Below are 17,231 nucleotides of genomic sequence, written 5' to 3' on the forward strand. Positions count from 1 at the left end.
ATGCAAGAGGACGGGCCGTTGGCTCCTTCAAGCAGAAGTATTCTCGCAGGGTGACTCATGGAGCATACACCGAGTACCTGGAGAAGCTTCAGGATCATGTCGGCCGCATGTGAGATGGGATGTGGGATGGATCAAACTATGTACGCTTGACTATGCTTAATGATGGTTGAACTATGTACTTATGGTTGAACTATGCTTATGTACGTGTGCGCTTATTATCTATGTCTGAGTATGTTAAATATTTCACCAAATTTTGGTAAAAATTACAATGGGGGACCAATAAACCAGGACGGAGGTAGTACATCAATCACACATGGTTCCCAAAATTGGAACTATGTGCAATGCCTATCATTTTGCCTGCTGCGTCAATCACACACGGTTCGCTCTAGCAAACCGTTGCCCCTAAAATTCTTTGTGGGACAGAAAACCCTCACCACCAAATTCAAAAAAGAAAAAAGAAAACCCTCACCATCCCCACGTCACAAAAACTCTCACCCCGCCCGCCACCCACCTCGGCCCCTCCGGTACGTTCCCCATTCACACCTGCACAAGCTCCTCCGCGTCTATGCCATGGCACCGCCTATCGCGGCGATAAACACATAGCTCGACGCCTGCCTGCCGCCGCCAAGCTGCCAGCAAAGCCCATCGCATTTTGCCACTTCCGGTTGCCGCCGCCTATCGCCATCGACTTTCTCGACGCTGCTCGCGATCGACCCAGCTCCGTTCAGTTGGGGAATCTACCATACTGAGGGTTCTTTCCCATGGACGACAAAGTAACTAATTTAATGAGATATTATCTCATCTCTTATCCCAGTTCATCTTCCTCCTTTAATCACCCGGCGGAAATCACCCTGAATTCATTTTTATTCGAGCTGATTTGAGGATTTTCTTTCATTCATAGAATGTACAGTGCGCCGATACTTCAGGACTTGGCGACCACCGCCAGAGATTCCATCTCATCGTACCAGATAACTTGAGGACGCGCCCGGTATGTTCAATCTCACCCTAAATCGGTTGGCATGGCCTACTTTCTTGAATATATTCTAAATATTGCTACATTTGGATAAAAGGTGCCACACGCACCATATACGTCAAAGGGGATTTTTTTCCCCTCTTCTTTCTATATTAGGCAAATTAATAATGTATTGTTCTTTCGATTACTCTCATATTTCCATGACATCATGTTTACCCTATCTGTTTAATTATAGACTTTTGTCCTTCGATTTCAACTATTGTACAATTCTTTCAATTTGGGCCCATATTTGCATGTTACCATATTTTCTTTAACAACCCTACCATTTTCTGCAGGACATCCCTCGCTATGAAACAGATTATGTAGTGCACAATTTTTCTGTTTACATACATCAAGGCTCCATGAATGTCATACTGCGCACAAACCATGGATTTACAATCATTGCTACTGTAAGACTTGATGAACATGGTGACTCCTATTTTGGCACTGGCTTTTGGAATGAAATTGCAAAGTTTTATGTACTGAAAGCTGGCACTAAAACTGCACTGCACATAGAAGGGCTTGGTCATGAGATATATGCTAACTTCCCCGACAAAATCATCCGTCTAGACTTTGTTCGAAGTAAGTTTTCTTTTCAACTATCTGCATATGTTGACTTACCCAGCAATGTCAAATGAATTGTGTAGTATATAAGCAACCAATTGCTATTGCCTTATCTTAGTATATTCCTACCTAATAACTTCTAGTTACCAATACACTTTTCTATTGCCCTGTTTTAACTAAATATTCACTGTACTCCCATTTCTATCAGAAAGCACCGCTGACAAGGAGACTCCGGAGGTGGAGAACGGGGATGCCAACAAGCGGAGGCGGGGCGAGATAGAACTGCAAGCGACTCCAGTAGGCCTAGACTTAATCAGCTGCCTCCCCGATGATATGTTGAGAGCCATCATCTCCATCCTCCCAATCAAATATGGGGCGCGGACAACCCTCCTTTCCTGGCGGTGGCGCCCCCTATGAAACTCTAGCCCTCTCGACCTCATCGACACCCACGAGCTCTGCCATGGCTATCGCAAAAGCTTGGATGCGTTCTCCAAGATCATCGGCAGTCACCTTGGCCCAACCAAAGGCCTTAGAATGGGCAAGTTATATTCCAACGGCAAGGAGCGAGCCAAGCTTGACGACTGGTTCCGATCCCCCGCCCTAGATCAGCTCGAGGAGCTCACTTTTGATGATGGGCATATGCGGTCGCTGCCAACGTCCTCACTCTGCCTCGCGCCCACGCTGCGCGTCGCCAAGTTCAGGAACTGCCATTTCCCGCCCCTTAATGACGCGCCCGCTCTTATTCTACCACGACTGAAGCACCTCGAGCTCGTCGTCGTCTGCCTCTCAAAGGGTGACATGGAGCGCGTGCTCCGGGGCTGTGCTGCACTCGAGTACCTTCGTATCCAGGCGATCAATGGGTTGAGTACCTTCCACATCACCTCCATGACTCTCCGGACTATTTATGTGTGTTGCTGGTGTGGCAGGAAGACATCACAAAAGGTGGACCACGGTATGGTCATCCAGGACACACCTGCACTTGAGAGATTACTTTTAGTTGATCAAGAAGGTCCAACAAGAATCAATGTCATTTTTGCGCCGAAATTGACAGTGGTGGGCTACTCGTCTGACAAATACTCCGAACTTGTTATTGGATCCACACCCGTTCAGGTACAACAACCGCCTTCTACCTCTCCTTCTACAAATTAACATTATTTCTAATTTTGAAGATGTTTGTTCGTCTATCATTCAGAAAATGATTCCGACAAGCTTGACCCCGAAACTGCACACAGTGAAGGTCTTGGCACTAGAATCTATCGGGCCCGACCTGGAGCAAGTTGTCAGTTTCCTGAGATGCTTTCCGTGCCTGGAGAAGCTATATATCGAGGTGATGTTCCTTTCCGGTTAAATGTTAACCATAAGGGAGTTCAATTTGTAACACCTTTTTCCAAGTTTACAATGACAATGTACTACGGTTTCTGAAGGTTCTTTTGGAGGATTTCAGTACATACATGCCCCCCCGTATTGGTTGCTTGATCCATATGGTTACAATCAATAAGCATTTCTCCTTTGGATTCATCTGTAGTAGTTTTCTTAGGGAACTTTTCATCCACTCCAACCTCTTGTGAAGAAGGCTACAGTTTTCTAGAATGTAATCAAATGCCCATGTTAATCATGTCAGATCGAAGATGGCATGTTAGTGCATTTTACAAATCCTGCAAACCAAATAGCTAGGCATGTAGTAATGTTCAAAACTGCATGTAGGCACTACCACGTTTTCTTCTTTTGTATATAAGATTAGGCCCAGTGGTGGATAATGTGATACAATATAACAATCATGTCGAATGCCTAGATCTGCATCTCTCAGAAATTACTTTGAACTCCTGCCGAGGGACCTTACTGGAGATTATATTCACCAGGTTCTTTGTTCTCAGAGAAAGGGTGCTAAAGGAAATGAGGTTTTCCCTACATTTATTTCGCAAAAATGAATGGTTTGTTGATCAGCGTCGGCGCCTGCAGCAGAATGGAGTAGGCTCCAAAAATGCTAAATTTCATTTTGGAACTTCAGATGACAGAGTAATCGGAAGTCATCGGGTCAACCCCATACATGACTTCTCAGTGGTGACCCCTTTGCAAAAATTGTGAGGTTTCGAAGCCAGACTTAGAAGCGGTGATATTAGTTTGAACCTTTCTGATATCCATGTTCGGAGCATTAGCGTGAGCGTTTGCAGCTGATGAGCTGAATTTCATTTCTAATATCAGTTTGAACCTTGTAATCTTCAAATTTGAGCCATATAACTCTGGAATTTGAACCTTGTAACATTTCGAGCTTTTGTGGTACAATCGTTGAAATGGCATCGTATGAGACTCGTATATTGCTAGCACTATTTTGACATTAATATGCAATGGTCTTAGATTTCATTAACCATTCTTGAATCAGTTTACCTTGTCGATCTCACAGCACACGATATATATAGCTAACTCGACTGCGATTTTCTACATTATTGCACACATTTGGTTTCTTCCACCATGTGCACTGTAGAGCACGGAATTAATTATCGCACTCGAGTGTCCATCATCACCCTTCTGTGTAACTTTGAACTCATCACCCAAGGGTAAACTTATGACTGAAGTCATTCCACACACTTCGTTTTTACAAAGCTTTTGCCAATAAACACCCACGATTTGTCCCTCTTCTAGCCGACGCGTGGCCAAACTAGCCGGGCGAGAAGCTTGCACGGTAAACAGCGTAGTAGCGCCGGAACAGGCTCTTCGAGCCCACGCCTGGGGTGCAGTGTTGTCAAGCATGCACTGGATTCTGGAATCCTCCACTATGAACGCCGTGACAAGACGTGACGATTATAGGCCGGCCAGCCCCCATTTATTACAGCGGCCATTTAACCTACCCTTGTGTCTCTTCAACCTTTCGATCGCGCCCCACCATTGCAAGAAGCACACCCACCACAAGAAATTCTTAGAGGGTATCCTGTGCGGCTCCAATGGCGCTCCGAGCGGCTGCCGACGACGAGCAGCAGTTCACCATGCGTGTCGTGGTGGACACCCACAGAAGGTTCATGGACCTCTCGGTGGTGTACACCAACGACCTGGTCTGGGCGGAGCACTCCATCCACATCATGGAGTTGTTGCTTGCCGAGAAGTACAAGGTGGTCGGGTTCGACGTTGAGTACACCCGCACTCGTGTCGGGTCTCGTCCCAAGGTCACCGTCGCCTAGATGTGCGTGCGCCACCACATCCTCATCTACCACTACTGCCTAGCCACAAGGCCTTGTGAGCATTTTGCCAGGTTTGTCAACAGCCCCCACTACATGTCCGCTACGATGGACATCACCAACGATGTAAAGGCGCTCGAGAATTCGGGCATCGCCTGCCAGAATCTTGACGACATCCAGGGCCAATTCAAGATCAGGGGAAACAAGGAGCATGAGAAGGACTCACTAGTTCACCTCGCCGAGGCCATCATCGACCCCTACTAAAGAGACATGAAGGATCCGTGCAACAAGGACAAGCGTGCCTGGCACTCGGCTTGGATGGAGAAACTCGACAAAGCTCATGTCGTGTACGCGGCCAAGGAGGCGTACACAAGCTACGACATGTACAGGCGAATCGTTGACATGAGGAAGTCCCTCCTTCCCCAAAATGGCCAGGGATCCAGCCGGAAGCAGAGCAATGGCAAGCGTCATCGTTACAATAAGTAGATGATTAGATCCTCGTTTCTCCTACTTTAGTATGCATGTAATTGCTTTCTTTGGTGTGTGGAAATGTTATGTGTGTAGTCACTTGTGTAATTGTATGCTTAATTTGGTTATGCAATGTTGTCTTTTTAAGTATATATGTCGATGTTGTAGACAGAGCGTAGATGTTGTGCGGACAAAGAAAATCACATCGCACACGGACTAAACAATGGAACCCGTCGGTGATGTTTTCATCAATCACTCACAATTGTATACTAGAAATTGTTTGCTCACAACACACACGGCTTGTTAGCAGTAGTCGTCTGTGTTGTTATCGGTCTTCGCACACGTCTCCGATTACAGACCTGTTTGCCTCGTATCACACATATCTTGTTCATTTGAACCGTTTTTGTTCTCATGTCTCAGCACAAACAGTTCATCTGACTGAACCGCATGTCGTATATTGCACACACCTTTGATCTGGCTGGTCGTTTCTTTTGTGTTGCCTAATCACAAACAGTTCATTCGAGTGAACCGTATGTTGTGTATCACACACGCCTCCATCTGGCTGTCCGCTTTTTGTTCCTCCTCACCGCAAACAGTTCATTGAACCGAACCGTATGCCCTTCATCGCACACGCAACTAAAACTGAACCGTGTTTGATGCATCCATCATCGCAAATGTTTTACATATTTCTGACGGTTTTCATACAGCACCGTTTGCGATTATGGCATCGCACACAGTTTCTCGAAGGGTCTCTGATCGTAGTGTCACGTTAGCAGCATCCTGCAGTAGTGTATGTTTTCCCTTCTATAATAGTACACACACACACACACACACACACACACACACACACATATATATCTTATTTTATTACATATATGTATAATAGAAACAACATAAGGTTCCGTTAAGCCAGTAGTTCATCCAACCATTTTATAGACCTTCCCACTTCCTTTATTTTTCGTTTCCATTAATCCTATATGTGAATTTTATCCCACTTTCTTTTTCGATGTAAACTGAGTTTTCTCCAAGTATTTTTCCCTAGAACCAATTCAACTATCCCACATCTAGCCTAAAAAATAATAATACCCCACGTCCTATTAACTCATCAAATTTAAATGATATTTTATTTCGTAAATTGAAAGTTCTTACAAAATAATAATAATAATTGTTTATATATAACTTGGCAAGTTAACTCGTAGTGATTGCGTACATAAGCTTGCAAAAAATTTACTGACCAATGCAGTAATAGACATGCAATCATGTGTTTATGTTTTTATAACATTTCTCCGTCCAGCCCAACATGATATTTTCACCCAGGCTAGCAAGTCCGTGAATTTTGAGAAAAATTCAAATGGGCTTTAAATTCTACCCCATATATAAACGGGCTGCATAGATGCTACATCATTGTTTCACCCAGCCCACCAAATGGACTAAAAAATAAATGGACTGGCTGACATGTGGGCCAGTAGGTTGAAGCCTAAGCAAGGCATTGGATTTACATCCAACGGCTGACATTCTTCTTCAATCTCTCATCTTCTACCCCCAGCGCTGCCGGGACAGCCTGCTCCAGCCTCCCACGTCCAGTAGCGTTGTTTTGCGCGCCTCGCAGCGAAACGCTACCCCGCCGACGGCCAGGCCATCCCTCCACTCCGCACCTCATGTTATTCTCTGTCGAGTGTAGGCCCACCCTGCACCCGAACCAGTCAAGTTTCCCACTCCTCTCCGTCTGTTACTCCACTGCCGCGTCTTCCCCATCTCCGGGTCGTTCCAGTCTGGGGCCTCGCCGTCGTCCATCGCCTCACTACGCTCGACGCGGCATGGTTAACAAACACGAGTCATCGGAAGAGGACTGTACGTGGAGAGCCTGACGGCTGGGACCCACAAGGTCCATGGTCGCATGCAAGGGAAGTTCCTCCTTATTAAACTGTTTCCTCCCCCTGACAGTTGGGACCCACCGGCTATATCTTCGCACGCAAGGAAGTGCCTCCTTGTTATATGAAAAAAATAACTATTCCTCCTGATGACAGCTGGGACCCGATAGATTTGGCGGCTGACTTGTGGGCCTACTAAGCAGACGTGTACGCAGGGCTTGTCAACTTAATAAACAAATGATTCTAGCAGCTAGACCGTTGGATGTTAATCCAATAGTTGTGCTCCTTCTTCAACATCTATTCTCGCTCCTGTCTCCCGTGGGCGGCACCACGGCAGTGCTGCCGCGCACCCGAACCAGTCAAGTTTCCCACTCCTCTCCATCTACGACTCCACTGTCGCGTCTTCCCCATCTCCGGGTCATTCCAGTCTAGGGCCTCGCCGTCGTCCATCGGCCTTGGTGCGCTGGGCACGGTGTGGTCAATGTGGTCAACAAACGAGAGTCATCGGAAGATGACTGTACGTGAGAGGCTGACTGTGGGGACGCACCACGCCCATGGACACATGCATGCAACTGCATCCTTTTTACCCTGAAAAATAATGTTTTCTCCCCCTGACTGCTGAGACCCACCAGCTACATCTTCAAACACAAGGAAGTGCCTCCTTATTACTCGCAAAATAAAAACGATTCCTCCCCCTGATAGCTGGGACTGGGCAACTATATCTTCGCACGCAAGAAAGTGCGTCCTTATTCTCCCTAACCGTTGGGACCCACCCGGTCAAAGCGTACGTAGCATTGTCTGTCTGGTCACAAACGTGTAAGTACATACTGGTCGATCGGTCTCTCTGCAAGTATGAACCGTGGCCGAGTAAGTAGCGGCACATGTCATAGTAGAGCCCCCCACGTAGCAGTTCAGGCTGTCCCGTCTAAACCGTGTACACATACATACAACCGCACGCCAAAAAATATGGCCACATACGTACATACGGGCGGGGTCTCAAATGCCTACTCGTGCATACGTATGGCCAGGTCTTGTGTGCATGGCTGGGTCAGAACGGAGAAACTGCGTCGTCTCGTGTTCATGGGGAGGCAACAAAATGCGTCGTGTTCATCGGGAGGCAATGGAATACTTCGTGTTCATCGGGAGCCAACCGGCTTGGATGGAACAACCGATCGAAACGAGCCCTAACGTGCCGCAAAACGGAGGAAACGGCCTTGTGTTCGACCGGCCATGGTCGAAACGGGATCCTGTTCATCGGGAGGGGTCTGGCGTACCGCAAAAACAGAGGAAATGGACTCCTCTTAGACCTCCTACGGCCAAAACGGGGTCCTGTTGATCGGGAGGGGTGTGGCGTACCACAAAACGGAGGAAACGGACTTGTGTTGGAGCGCTGCGGTCGAAACGGGGTCCTGTTCATTGGGAGGGGTGTGGCGTACCGCAAAACGGGACTCCACTGGATATTGTTCATCTCCACCGTCGACTGCCTCCACGGGATATTGTTCATCTCCACAGGCTACTGTTCATCCATCGTCGACCTCCTCCAGCCTCCACCTGCTCCTGTTCATCCAGCCTCCACCGCTCCTCCACCGGCTACTGTTCAACCAACCCTCTCCACGAACCACCCCTCCATGGGCTACTATTCGTCCAGCCCTCCACCGGCTACTGTTCAACCAGCCCTCCACAGGGTCCTGTTCATCCACCCCAACCGTCTCGATCGGGCTCTTGTTCATCCAGCGGCAACGGCCTCTACTACCACGGGGTCCTGTTCATCCACCCTCCACCGGGAACTGTTCATCCAACCCCCCCCCCAACAACGCTCACTGTTCATCCAGAGGCAGCATCGATCGGCTTCATTTAGCAGCAGTAGCGAAGAAATCACTCGGGGTCAATTAACAGCAAGGGATCAATCGCTCGGGTTCAGTAACGTAGCTAGTGCAATCGCTCGGGTTTAGTTAGAGCACAATGCCTCGCTCGGGTTCAGTTAGAGCGCAACGCCTCGCACACACGCGCGTACGTGGATGAGAGAAACACGCATCGCTCGGCCCCGACCACCCACCGTAACCGGGAACTCCCCGATATTTTCCTTGGCCTCGCTTCTACCACGGTTTTTTCCATCATGGACGACCCGAAGAATGTCATGCAGCTGTGTCTTCGGCCCGCCCAGGACGAAAATCCATTTTCTGTCATGATTTTTTGTCATAGAAGTAGGAGCCCACCACATCTATGATGATACCGGGTTTTGTCACAATTATCGTCATAGAAGTGTCATAAGCATGACAGAAAAAATTTTGTTCGGCCCAAAATGTCACGGATGTGTCTTTTTTTGTAGTGATGAGTTTTCCATGATGGTTTCTCATATAAGGTTTTTAACGAGACAATATAAATACAAGTGCGGATATATGCCATATTGGTTTCTCCTTATATTTTCCCCACTGGGTTTTAAAGGAGTTTTTGATGGCATATATATTATAAGGTTTTTCCTCAATTTTTCCCACACGGTTTTTGGAGGAATTTTTCAGTTTGCAATACACATATGACGAATTGATCAAGGGGGGTGTTGAGGAATGAAACATGTGATCAATTATATGGGAGGGATGCCTCCCAGGAGGTGTCTGTTGGGAAAGAGGTGTCTCGCCAACACACCCCTTCATCATGTACTCCCTCCGTTCCTTTATATAAGGTGTATTTTTTCGTTCACAGTGACCAAGGCATGGAACTTAAAATAATCGAGGACGAAAATATCCTCGACTAATTCATTGATTGCTGGGAAGTAAATAAATTAGAAAGGAAAGGAAGAGATCAAGACAATCAGGACAAAGATACTTTTCTTGTTTTCCTATGAGGAGAGATACACACAATCGGGAGAGAGATACTTTCCTTTTTCTGGAGGGCTAAGAAGGAGATTATGAGGAATTGAAAGAAAAGCATCTTACATTGTGGAATCTTATCAAAAAACAAATACACCTTATACTCCCTCCGTTCCTTTATATAAGGTGTATTATATTTGGCATGGCTACCAAGGCTCATAATTGTAAAGAAGTTAGGATGAAATTACCCTTGGAAAATATTTTGGTTAGTGGCAACTAAATCAATATATTAATCCAGAGAAGTAAAAGATACATGCAATCAAGAGATATATACTTTCTTCTATTGCTACAAGGAGAGATACAAACAATCAAAAAAGAGATACTTTCCTATTTTTTAGAGGGCTAATAAAGGAATTATGATGAATTAGAAAAAATGTACCTTACATTATGAAATTTTATACAAAAATAAATACACCTTATATAAAGGAATGGATGGAGTATAAAGAAATGGAGGGAGTATATAAGTGGATCTCCCACGTTGCAATGAAACTAGCGAATCATTTGGAGTCTTCATTTGTCTCCTTTAGAGCATCTAAAATACGCGCGTTATCTTAACTGCGCGCTGGAAAAAAACTACTTCTTTTCACGTGCGGAGCTGAAACGGGTGCTCCAGCAGCCGCGCAATAATCGCGCACGTGGTATATTGGGTTCAGCGTGTAGAGGAAAATGGCATCGCGCGCCACTTATTTTGTGCGCCCCTCCGCGCGTTGGATAGTCAACCGTCCGCGACCAACTACCGCCAACCTCTCTGGCCACCCCGCCTTCGCCCCGCCCCGTGCCACCGCCGGTGAAATTTGACCGATGGAAGACCCCTCCAGCGTTGTCGCCGCCGCCGCAAACCCTAGCACAGGGTTGAGCTTCGGCTTTGCCACCGGCGGTCCTCCTCCAAGCACCGGTCTCACACGCTGCCTTTTCATGGCACCACGGACAACCTCGCAGGGTGGCGTCGTGCCGCCAACCGCCATGAAGCCACAGGCCCCCGTCTCCAAGCGATCGAATGCGGCGGCAGCGACAGCGGGGAAGGTGTTCGGGAAGAAGAACAAGGCAGATGGCTCTTCTAGGCGGTCGAAGAAGAAGCTTGCAGGGCGTCCGGTCATGCCTCCACCGACCGAAGCGCCGAAGAGCTCGCAATTTGTTGCGCCGGCGGCCGATGCGCACAAGGTGTTTGATGAAATGCCCGAATGGTATAATTTCGCCCCCTTTTTTGTTGGTGTTTTTTACATAAATGTATACATATGGATGGCTTAGTTTTCTTCTACATATTTTGTAGTTTCAATGATGACACATATATGTCAACTATGGGTGTTGGCTCCAACAATTCTCATTGGTCTCAAACCAATGTAGTGCATGAATATGTTCATGAGTTTGAGGTGGACGAGGATGGTGAGGGTATCGTCGATGCACCGAAAGGAAGAGCGGGCAACTACACCATGGACGAAGACATCTTGCTATGCAATACATGGTTGCATGTGTCTATGGATGCCAACGTTGGAGGGGACCAAAGTAGAGATACATATTGGGTCCGGATGAGGGAGCACTTTGATATACACAAGAAGAGTGGAATTGACCGCACCGATAAATCTCTTCGCTCCCGGTGGTCGACAATCAACAAAGAATGTCAAAGGTGGGCGGCGACACTTAAGGCGGTTGACACGATAAACCCAAGTGGCACTAATGATAGAGATAGGGTAAGTGTCATTTCTTTATGTTCCTTCCATGTTCATGCTTCTTCTTTGGTGTTTCAAGTGCTAACTTGTTCTTTTGTTTGTAGCTCACTATTGGACAAAACTTATTTCAAGGAGAAGAGAATAAGACCAAGAAAGGGAAGGTCAAGAAAGGGACACCATTTGTGTTGCCTCATTGCTACAATGTGTTGAAGGATGAAGAGAAATGGAAGCCCCGTGATGACCAAGAGGAGAGAAAGAAAAGAAAGGCAACTATTGATTTGGATGATGATGAGGAGGAGGCATCAAGTGATGGTGGCAAGAGAATCCCTACGAAGAAGAAGAAGAAGAAGAAGAAGAAGAAGAAGAAGAAGAAAAAGAAGAAGAAGAAGAAGAAGCGGCGGCCGAGAAGAAGAAGGTGGCATTGTAGGAGAAGAAATTGGCCATGGAGGAGTGAGCAAGATTATTAGAATGGAGAAGTACTTATTCTTCATGGACACACCTAACTTGATGATAGGCAAAAGGAGTACTTCAATCTTTGTCGTGATGAAGTCTTGGTCAAAAAAAGTGCCATGGCCATGGGAGGCATGGGAGCTACAATGGGAGGCTTCAGAGGCATGGGAGCTACCATGGGAGGCTTCAGAGGCATGGGAGCTACCATGGGAGGCTTGGGAACATCTACGAGAGGCATGGGTGGGTTCGGAGCTACCATGGGTGGCATGGAAGGCATGGGTGGCTTCGGAGCTATCATGGGAGCCATTGGAGGCATGAGTTTTGGGTCTCTCATGAGAGGCATGAGAGCACCTCCGGGTGACGTGGGTGGCTTCGGAGCTACCATGGAAGACACTTGAAGCATGAGTTTTGTGTCTTTCATGGGAGGCATGGGAGCACCTCTGGTGACATGGATGGACACATGGCTTCCGGTGTGCCTCACATACCTTCGTATGATGCCGTTGGAGATCTTGCGAACATCATCCAAGCTCTCGATGACGATGCGGCGCTTCAAAATGAAGAGGAGAAGGAAGAATCGTCATCGGATGAGGAGGAAGAACAGGAGGATGATGATGTGGCATGATTGCCGATGTGCCATTTGTTTGTGTGAACTTTTATTTATCATAAATTTGGTTGGGTGATTTTGAGCTATGCCATGCAATTAAGTTATGCTATGTTGCTCCAACTCTTATTTTGCAGTTTAATGTTTGAAACATCATCATATTGTCAAATGGACATGTAAATTCGTATTTGCAAGCGCCGGCAGCTCGCGCGCTAGAAATTTAGCGCGCCTGCTGGAGCTGCTCGAGCGCGCCATATTTTGCAGCGGCCGCTAGAGCCAGCTCCCTACTGCGTGTAAAAATAGACTATTTCGACACTGTAAAAAAATTAGCACGCCGCATGGTAATAATGCGATGGGCGAACCATGCAAATTGAACCCGCGCCTATTGAAATGCTCTTACCAGTTCTTTTAGGCGATTCTATTCTATCAGAATCGCCCCCATCCTCAACTTTTCTCTCAGAATCATCACTCTATATGTTTTTTACAATCCTAACTAATTAAATCTTAACTAAATAGGATTGTAAAAAAAATATGAAGTGACCATGACCTACATCCGCTCTACAACAACCGCCTCACCCCTCCCCGTTGCCACAGCTGGGCCCCACGGGGTGATACATTCTCACCCGTCTCCCTTCGAGAACAGCATAGAGGGGGTGTTCCGCTGAAGAAAAGCGCCGTGGCTACAGTGGTACGCCTACGCGACGCCCTCACCATCTTCTCCCGCAAGCCAGCCAGCCAGCCAGCCAACCCAATCACTTTTCCCCTCCCGTCTCTCCGCCGCCACTTCCGCCATGTCCGCGGCGGCGCAGGCGACGGCGCCTGCCTCGTCGGACTGGACCACGGAGGAGGGGCAGTGGGTACTCCTCGTGTGCATGCCGCACGTGGTCTCCGACACGGTGCTCCCGCCGGGCACCGATCTCTCCGTCGAGCGCGAGCGCCCGCCTCGCCCCTTCCGCCTTACCGTGCCCCGCCGCGTCGCGCCCGACCCCAAGGACATCTACAACCACCCGTACGTCTCGTCGGTCGGGGATTTCGGTCGCTTCGTGCTCTACGCCACCCACGGCACGCAGGCTCAGCCGGCGCCGCCGGTCTTCGTCGACGATTTCGACACCGGTCCGGATGCGCGGCTCGACCACAAGGGCTTCCCCAGAGCGTTGTTCCTCTGCGACCTCAACACCCGCTCGGCCACCCGCCTCCCGGACCCCGAGCGCCCCATCTTCCGCCCAGACCCAGGCAGGGTCGGCCTCCTCGCCACCAGTGCGACGAACTCTATCATCCTGCACCTAGAGCATTTGCTCGGCACCAACCAGGCCACCCTCCTCTGCTACATCTCCGACCACGGCCGTTGGACCGTCCAGGATCTCTACTGCCCTCCAGGCGCACCAGGCCAGCGGGAGTGGAGGGGAGGGGACGGCGTCATCAAGTACATGGATCTCATGCTTTGGGTTGATCTGGCATGCGGCATCCTCGCCCTCGACACCAACGGCCTCCTCCTGCAACGCCGGCCGGAACTGCGGTATGTGCCGCTCCCTGATGAATGCCAGAGTCCAGGCAACAATGGTCTAGCAAGAGAGCGATGCCTTGGTGTGAGCGAAGGGGTGGTCCGATTCCTTGAGATCTCAAATTATGAGAGGATTAGGTTGTGGACACTTGTTGATATGGGCACAGGGGACTGGACTCTTGATCATCAGCTTGACCTCGAGAACCTCTGGGACGAGGATGGTTTCAAGGCCATGGGCCTGCCTAATGACTGTCCCGCTGTCGCATTTATCCACCCTGAGCATGCCACCATGGCATACTTCTTTCAGGAGTCTCGACTATTCCATGTTGACATGAGCACCGGCAAGTTTATGGATGTACAGTACTTCATGATGGACAACCCGCCGGCTGATTACCACTCTTCCAGATTTGTTCGCCCTTGGAAGCTTCCGCAGTCACTCTTCTCAGGTAAATCCTCATCACATTCCTCGGGTTAGGTGTTCGCCCGTAGCTTGTACTGCTAGTGTTTACTTGCTATTTGGATAATGTACATGCTGCTTCAGGAGCATTGCTCTTATTGAAATTATGCTGCTGTCTTGCATCTGGAGATCATTTTGTGGTACCCTCATCTCATTTTATCAGGCAAACAAATTCAGTCAAGAAATTTCGTGAGCCTTAGCAATGTGATCTTATTTATTAGTGTGATGCATTAGCAGCTTACAAGATTAGGCGACTAACTAATTGAATTCCATTTGCATATGTCTGCACAAGCATGTTAAGTAGCTAAATGCACGGATTTCTCTTAGCCTCTTATAGGTTAGCTACTGGATATTCACTTTATAACTGACTTTTTTTTTTGAAAAGGGACTTTATAACTGACATAGTTGATAGTTCATGCACTAGTAAGAAATGAGGGCTTGTGGTTAATGATTATAGATCTGAAATCTCTATCTTGTTATGCTTCAGCAAGGCCTTAGAGGCTACAGTTATCTTGGCTCGAGGTCACAAAATGATGCACATGTTGGGAATATTACGTCGGTTGGTTGTATGTTTTGTACGATATTGTGTGCTTTGATGATAATAACTAGCATGTGCATAGTCTGATGATGATGCTTAACAAAGGATAGGACTGATAACTAGTAAAATGCATGTAATTGCGGTGCTTAATTGTATTTTTCGCTGGGAGGTGCTTAATTGTTACATGTATGTAAGATCTTAGTTGTATCAAGTAGCGTCGGAACTAGACAGTCAATTACTTTTTCCCACGTATAACTATGTTCTGTTTGCATTTACTTCCCGTTGCTAGCAAGATACTATGATTGATCTACAACAGATATCTCAGTTAGTTAGTGCCATCAGAATTTCCTCATATGATTGATCTGCAATATATAGATATCTCGATGGCTTGTATGTTTTGACTAATATTCTTGTCTGTCAACTTTTAAAGGGATAGTTAATTTGTCTAATGGTCCAATCCGGAGAGCAAAAGACAATGCACCACCTGGGGGTTACCCACTGGAGGGACTTACCGGGCAGACATTCATAGGATGAATTGGAGGAACATGAAGCAGCAAGTGTTATGGCTAACTGTCTCCTAGGTGAGATCGATTTCTCATATTGATCTGTTACGATTTGTTGCTCTAGCTTCCAACCTCACGCAACTTTAGTGTACTGATTTTTGTTATGCTCAAATTTCCTTTGATGCAGGTGGATTTAGTACTTAATACAGGTTGCGGAGTGGTTTCAGCGGATGATACGGTCTGTTCTGGTGGCATGCGTGTTCTGGCAATCGTGGAGTTCTGCACTCAAAATCAAACTATGTTGCTGTCGTTTTGCTTTGTCCTGTCAGACAGTGATAGCATGTTGAAACAGTATCGTTGCAATGTCGCATAGTTTCTATTCCTCCTTGAACGGAACGCTGATTCTCAGAGTAGTTTTGTCTTGGTTGATAGTGATGCTTCCAGACTTTTAAGTGATCACTTGAATCTGCTGGGGTGATATGAATCTCTTTGGTGAATTATTGCTTCTTCATTTCCCCTGCATTGTAGTTTGATCGTTGAGTTGAGCCCTGGCCTGATGCTACTTGTTGCTCTTGATTTTTTTTTTCTGTTACCGGAGGACAACAGGGAGAGCTTGTTGCTTGGCATCGAGCTTTATTACCCGAGGAAGGGAATGCAACATAGGCATGCAGGTTGTCCACGGCGCCGGAAAGTAGTTCTTTCACTGTTACTTTAATGACTCTGATGTTTTAATAATCCTCGTGCGCACGTCGTGGATGCATCGTAGCTGTTCTGTTGGGAAGCAGAGCTCTCATTTTTAGACTTTCCACCATCAAACGTTGTCTTTGGTCGATTGGCTGATCTGATCTTCCCCATGGAGGCTTTGCACTCTGACGAACTGTCTATTTTCCTGGAGATTCTTTTTTTCTTTTTCGTGTGTTGTCCTGGAGAGTTTGCGCTTCAGAATTTGTTTTGGAGGGAGACAAAAGACGAAAGAGAGGAACATGCGCCTTGGCGGGAACCTTTTTTGAGGGGATGGCGGGAACTCCTGTCCCACGCGGGATAGTGAGCAAACGCTCGTTGGACTGCGGCCCATTATAGCTCGGTGCGTTTTGCCAGCGTTTTCTTTCAGTTAAGGTATTTTAGCTCTTTCTCAAAAAAAAAGGTATTTTAGCTGGACTTCGCTATTTCAGACTGTTTTTTAATAAAACTAAATAATACCTCACACATTGTTGCGGGAATTGGTCGACGCAAATTTGGATTGATAAAATGAGAACAAAAAATAAAAATGCATATGACTTTATTATATTCAATTATGTATATTTTATTCATTAAAGGGTATATATTAATATCGCGAATATACCAATTACACTCAGTCTCTGCACCAACAAGATGTCCAAAGACATTAGAGATGCACACAACCAAGAAAAAAATAAAAGAGATAAAAAGAGAACAAGACCCGTCGCGATCATGAACCACTCGCAACAGCAGCACTCTAACCACTACTGAAGACAAGACCCAAACTACAAGAGATTTTCCAAAAGCAACATTTCCAAGAAGAAAACAATGCGCAAATGATGTCG

General features: G+C 47.0%; 1 protein-coding gene across 1 annotated transcript; it reads left to right on the top strand.

The window, feature by feature from the left end:
- The first annotated feature begins 13,267 nt into the window (after window positions 1-13,267).
- Window positions 13,268-16,180, top strand: LOC123058224 (uncharacterized). Its single transcript, XM_044481021.1, has 3 exons — window positions 13,268-14,617; window positions 15,597-15,747; window positions 15,857-16,180. The coding sequence occupies exons 1-2, from the start codon at window positions 13,462-13,464 to the stop codon at window positions 15,698-15,700; spliced, it is 1,260 nt and encodes a 419-aa protein (XP_044336956.1). The 5' UTR covers window positions 13,268-13,461; the 3' UTR covers window positions 15,701-15,747; window positions 15,857-16,180.
- The last annotated feature ends 1,051 nt before the right edge of the window (window positions 16,181-17,231 follow it).

Source organism: Triticum aestivum, chromosome 3A, assembly GCF_018294505.1.
Source record: "Triticum aestivum cultivar Chinese Spring chromosome 3A, IWGSC CS RefSeq v2.1, whole genome shotgun sequence".
Lineage (NCBI taxonomy): Eukaryota > Viridiplantae > Streptophyta > Magnoliopsida > Poales > Poaceae > Triticum > Triticum aestivum.

Bases quoted from the DNA above. Each gene is read 5' to 3' on its own strand.
- LOC123058224 (XM_044481021.1), top strand. From the start codon at position 13,462: ATGTCCGCGGCGGCGCAGGCGACGGCGCCTGCCTCGTCGGACTGGACC. The intron at 14,618-15,596 runs GTAAATCCTCAT...CAACTTTTAAAG, and splicing joins TCCGCAGTCACTCTTCTCAG to GGATAGTTAATTTGTCTAAT.